Raw genomic sequence first — 6109 nt, forward strand, 5'->3', positions numbered from 1 at the left:
CTCCTCCTCCTCCTTTTTTAACTCTGGTTGACTCTTTTGAAAGCATCAGAAAGAGTCAGGTGAGACGTGGATGCAGCCCAGAAATGCACTTCCCACCTCCCTTTTAAAGTCAGAGTCTCAAGCCACCTACTATGGCCTCAAACTCATGATAAAGGCAAGAATGACATTGAACTGTGATAAAACACTGTGATCAAGGCAAGTTATAGAAGAAGGGGTTTGTTTGGGTTTAGGGTGCCAGAGGGATAAGCTAGTCATGGCAGAAAGTGGCAGCCATGGTGGCAGGAACTGGATGTTGAGGGCTTACATCTTGATCTCCAAACACAAAGCAGAGAGAGCCAACTGGAGACAGCACCAGTTTTTAAACTCTCAAAGCCCGCCTCCAGTGACATACTTCCTCCATCAAGGCCACACCTCCTTAACTCTCCCCTAAATAGCACCGGCAACTGGGGACCATTTCAAATACACGAGCTTATGGGGAACTTTCTCATTCAAATCACCACAACTTCAGGTCCTTCTGCCTTCACCCCTGCATCCTGGAATCACTGTCACCTTATCCACTTCAGTGGTGCTGGAAATGGAGCTAGGGCCTCCTGCATGCTAGGCAAGTGCTGTGACAACCAAACCACCTCTCAATTAAACCAGCTTTGTGCCTAGAAGATGTCCACAGAGGCGCATACCATGCCTCCCTGGCTGTGTGCTCTGACCCTGAGAATGCAGTCTTCACCACAGAGGGGAAGCTGGTGCCATGCCTTCTGGATTCCAGAGTACAACACCAGAGTAGCAGAAACCTTTCCCACATGCCTGCCTCTGAGCCTTTGCACATGCTCTTCCTTATCAGCCATGCCCTAGTGCCCAAATGCCAAGGAATTCCCACCTGCCCTCCCGCTGAGCCTCCCTCCTCTAGCCCTGCCCACCCTGCCAGCCCGACAGGCAGTCAGTCAACCTTTTCCTCACACCCCTGAGCATGCTTTGTTCCTCGCATGGCTGAGCTTTTGGATGACAGGAGGCATCTGAACCTCTAAAGATGCCTTTTAGCCAAAAGCGATTTCTTGACCTTTGGAACTGTGAACATCAGGGGTGTGAGTAGATTGTAAGATAGTCTCTCACTTTTCCCTTTGTCTCTCCCTTCCCTCTCTCCTCTCATCTCTCCATCGCTCTGTGCATTTGTGTCTGTCTCTGTCTCTGTCTTAGTCTCTCTTCCTGCTCTGCCTCCATCTCTGCCTCATCTTGTTTTCTGTCTAAGCCACATTCTCCCTGACTGCAAACGTGAAAGAAGCCTGTGCAGAGAGGCAAGCCTCACCCCAGTCCCCAGCCTAACTTCTTAGCAGAGAGACATTCATTTAGCTCTTTTCTGCAGTGTTTGTATGATAGGCCAGGCAAACAATCCTTATGGTCTGCATGTATGGGGCCATTTCTATACCTCCCTCTATCATGGAGACCAGAAAATTCTGCGTGGTGAATGGTGCCTCCAAGGCCATGACACCCACCCCAAGCTGAGGTGATTATCGCTAGAATGAGCTGGAACGTCGGAGCCATCTGTCCCTGGCTGATGGTTAGTGCTTGCTGTGTTATCGGAAGTTCAGTTGTGCTGGAATCCAGAGGATCTTCATGCAGCCTTTCTCTGTGGTTCCCACTTCTCCTGATGGTGGATAGGGAACCGAGTCAATGTCCAGACTTAAGTGTAGCTGCATACCTTCTCCAGATCTTGCCATATGCTGTTGTCTATAGCCCAGCACATAGCCTCCAAATAGTGTGCCATTGCTGCTGTTAAGAAGCACATGGTGTCTGTCCAAGGACAGCTGGAGTGACTCTAGCAGAGGGGGGAGGGAGGTTGCTCTGAATGTTGCAGAGATGGTCAAGTGCACCCAAAACAATGATTGGGCTGAAAGGGAGGGTTGGAGATTTAAACACCAATCATCTGGTACTTAGAACATGGTTCAATGTCTTCACCATGGCAACAGGGCTCACCTCCTTCTCCATCTCACACCTTCTCTTTCTCTTGGCAACTGTGCTACAATAGCCCCACATACCCTTGCATTTTTCCTCAGGCCAGGACATTCTGCCTCAGGCCCTTTGCATCAGCTTGTCCTCTCTTCCAGAGTGATTTGCTTTGCTAAATCTCTCCCATTTTTCTGATTGTCAAGGTACTTCTTGGATCATTCATTTGGAAGCAGCTTGTCCCTCCAGTCTAGATGCTCTCTCTTTTGCTTCTTGAATAACACTTAACGGGAAATAAAACAGCCTTATTTTGAAATTATACTATTATGGCTATCATTTTTTTGTGTGCTGGGGATTGAACTTGGAGTCTCACACTGAGATACACCCTCATTCCCAAACTGCTTAGTAATTTGTCTCTTCTTAGAATCCAAGATGTGAAGGGGTGTGCCTGTGATTCTCCCTGTGTCCCCAGGGCCTAAGCAGGATCTATAGGTCATAGTTCTGCCCCTGACACGGAATTAGCTTTGTGCTCATTGGGAAACAACCCATTGCTGATCTGGTGATCTCCTGCCTTGTTATGCCAACCTCTTCCTTCTGTGACACACATGTGCTGCACCCCTCCCATCAGTTACTGCTTCATGGTTGTTGGATGGATAAATGGATGGACAGAACTGCAGAGTTCCAAAGCATCTGAGAACAAAATAAACTTGTGTGTTGAACAGATACGAGGCTGCAAACCTGAGAGCTCCGAGGTACCTGTTCATCCGCATGGATCTCATCCACCTGCCTCTCTGTCCACGCATCTATAATAGGGCCTCATATCTAGTAGTTGCGCAATGACTGGCGGGACTTTGAGCCTATTCCTAAGAGTCCCAGTTCTTTTCCAGCACCATGAGGGGTTCCTCTCCAGGATGTCAGGGTCGGGTACAGGTTAGCTCAGGTTTGGGAATTCCCACCTGACCCATCTGGGCCTTTCTTTGGAGTGGTACTGTTGCCTTCTCAAACACAGGGCAAATGTGGAGGAAACGCAGGAGAAGCAGTAGGAGCCATGGGCAGAGGGGAGCAAGGGCATGTTGATGAGCTGTCCTGTATGCCTGGCCAAAGGCCCAGACTCACAGGGAACTTCCCAGCCAGGAGAAACCGTACTATTTTGCTACCCAATCACAAAGCAGAAAAGAACTCTGCTTGTGGTTGAGTGGAGGGTGGGCATGGGACCAGGTCAGAGTCTGGAGACCGGGATGGTGATATCATAAGGAATTCAGAGACAAGGCCCCTGGTGGCGGAGAGTAGAGGCGGGAACTGTCCAATTTGTGCTCTGGCACTGGGAGAGGTGATCTGTCCATCTCTCCCAGGAGAAAACCAGGAGCAAGAATGTTAAGGGGAAGGGGTGTTTGAGGCTCAGTTGCGAGGGCGGCTGAGGAGCTGGTCAAAGCGCAGGCGCATCTGGGTGTAGAACAAGCAGCTGGAACCCGAGGCAACACCATCAGGGGAGGTGCAATCTTCAGGCGCCTGCTTCCTTCCCTGGCAACTGAGTTCAGCGTCACCAGAGAGACAGGAACATCATGAGGAACTCAGTGTCTGAGAGACGCGTGAATGCGGGGAACACTGCTGTCTCTTCTCGCTCTCCCCACTGTTTCCCTTTCCCTCTCCAGCTGGGGCTTTTTCGGCATTAGTTTCTGTGAAACACTGAGTCACCTGCCGCCCCCCTTCCCCGGTAAATCGAGCACATCCAAAATTAGGAAGGGAGGGTCGACTCTATGTAAGGGTTGGTGGGGAAGTACTCTTGTCGAGACTTGGTTCTCACAGATGGCCTTGAGGTTCAGGCGTTAGTATTTCCTGAGCACCTTCTGTGTGACTCTTCCAACTTCTCCTGCACCCGGGGAGTAGATCTCATTGTCTCTGCTGGGAGAAGAAAGCAAGGATCACCAAAGTTAAGTAGGGAATTCAGGGTCTTATGACCCAGAATATGGTTCAGGACGCGGCTGTCACATCTAAGGCCGCCCTCCTATGCCCAAGTCTCTAGTTTGTCTGGATCCGCCGTGTCCCACCTCTCTTACAAACGTGGCCAGGGCTGGAGCCCCAGAGGTGGCCGGGAAGAGGCTCCTGATGTTGGGGAGATGGAGCTATTTCCCAAACTCGGAACAAGGGTGTGACACTGGGGCCTCTCTCGGACCTGTGTGTAGTCTCTGGATTCGGAAAACGACGCGGAGAGTCACGGCGCCAGGGCACAGGTGGGAGGGCGCGCGAGCGGCAGTAGCGCGACTGATAGGGGCGGGCGCGCGGGACCTGGCAGCCACCACAGAGATCGTCCGGTGCCCGCTGCTCGGGCCCTGGCCCCCTTTGGCGGCCGCTCTAAGCTTCTCCGACTGGGAACCAGAAGCAGCCGCAGCGGCCCCCGACTCTCTACCGCCACAGGATCGCAGACCAGGCGGCCCGCGGGCACTGGTCGCTTCCTGCCCCATCGCGGGAACCAGAGGCGCGCGAGGCGGTCACCGCTCCGGGATCCCGTACAGCGCAGGGTGAGCGACCCTCGGGTCCGGGAACGGTCAGTTGCAGGGCCCTGAGCACCCTCTGGGGTGCCAGATGGGGCTTCTAGGGGGGCGCAGGGTCGAAGTTGGGTCGATTTGCCAGTGCTACCCAGAAGGACATGCTGCCGCCTGGGCGCAATGGCACCGCGCATCGGGTGCGATTGGGGCTGCTGCGGCAGCTGGCGCAGGCGGGCGCCCCAGAGGACTCAGCGGCCCAGCTGGGACCCGCGCAGGTGGTTACCGCCGGCCTCCTGACTCTCCTCATAGTCTGGACCTTGCTTGGCAATGTGCTAGTGTGTGCAGCCATCGTACGCAGCCGCCACCTGCGCGCCAAGATGACCAACATCTTCATCGTATCCTTAGCAGTCTCGGATCTCTTCGTGGCATTGCTGGTCATGCCCTGGAAAGCCGTGGCTGAGGTGGCTGGGTACTGGCCCTTTGGGGCTTTTTGCGATGTGTGGGTGGCCTTTGACATCATGTGTTCCACTGCCTCCATCCTGAATCTGTGTATCATCAGTGTAGACCGCTACTGGGCTATCTCCAGGCCCTTCCGCTACGAGCGCAAGATGACCCAGCGCGTAGCCCTGGTCATGGTGGGCCTGGTTTGGGCCTTGTCCATCCTCATTTCCTTCATTCCTGTCCAACTCAATTGGCACAGAGACAACAAGGCAGGCTCCCAGGGCCGAGAGGGCCTACTGTCCAATGGGACTCCCTGGGAGGAAGGCTGGGAGCGAGAAGGCAGGGCGGAGAACTGTGACTCCAGCCTGAACCGAACTTACGCCATCTCCTCCTCGCTCATTAGCTTCTACATCCCGGTGGCCATCATGATCGTGACCTACACACGCATCTACCGCATTGCCCAGGTGCAGATCCGCCGAATCTCCTCCCTGGAGAGGGCAGCTGAGCATGCTCAGAGCTGTCGAAGTCGCGGGGCCTACGAACCTGACCCCAGCCTGCGAGCATCCATCAAGAAGGAGACCAAGGTTTTCAAGACACTGTCAGTGATCATGGGGGTCTTCGTGTGTTGTTGGTTACCTTTCTTTATCCTGAACTGCATGGTTCCTTTCTGCAGCAGTGGGGATGCCCAGGGCCCAAGGACTGGCTTCCCTTGTGTCAGTGAGACCACCTTTGACATATTCGTCTGGTTTGGCTGGGCCAACTCCTCTCTCAACCCCATCATCTATGCCTTCAACGCTGACTTCCGGAAGGTGTTTGCCCAGTTGCTGGGGTGCAACCACCTCTGCTTCCGGACCCCCGTGCAGACTGTGAACATCAGCAATGAACTCATCTCCTACAATCAAGACACCGTCTTCCATAAGGAGATCGCCGCTGCCTATGTCCACATGATCCCCAATGTGGTGTCCTCTGCAGACAGGGAGGTGGATGAGGAAGAGGAGGGGCCTTCTGATCACATGTCCCAAATCTCTCCAACCACCCCAGACGGTTGTGAACCGGCTGCCCACTCTGTCTGGGAGCTTAACTGTGAGGAGGAGGAGGTTTCCTTAGGCAAAATCTCCCCTCTCACCCCCAACTGTTTCCATAAAACTGCTTAGAAACATCCTCATGGGAATATAAAACTGCAGCCATTTTAGCAGGCATACACACACACACACACACACACACACACACACACACACACACAC

General features: G+C 53.5%; 1 protein-coding gene across 1 annotated transcript; it reads left to right on the forward strand.

Annotated features, from left to right (window-relative positions):
• Positions 1-4573: 4573 nt before the first annotated feature.
• Drd5 (dopamine receptor D5) lies at positions 4574-6103 on the forward strand. The gene has a single exon (XM_005365966.2). It carries the CDS (start codon positions 4586-4588, stop codon positions 6017-6019), a length of 1434 nt encoding a protein of 477 aa, XP_005366023.1. The 5' UTR covers positions 4574-4585; the 3' UTR covers positions 6020-6103.
• The last annotated feature ends 6 nt before the right edge of the window (positions 6104-6109 follow it).

The sequence above is a fragment of the Microtus ochrogaster genome, unplaced genomic scaffold (genome assembly GCF_000317375.1).
Source record: "Microtus ochrogaster isolate Prairie Vole_2 unplaced genomic scaffold, MicOch1.0 UNK5, whole genome shotgun sequence".
In the NCBI taxonomy this organism is placed as follows: Eukaryota; Metazoa; Chordata; class Mammalia; order Rodentia; family Cricetidae; genus Microtus; species Microtus ochrogaster.

Bases quoted from the DNA above. Each gene is read 5' to 3' on its own strand.
- Drd5 (XM_005365966.2), top strand. From the start codon at position 4,586: ATGCTGCCGCCTGGGCGCAATGGCACCGCGCATCGGGTGCGATTGGGG.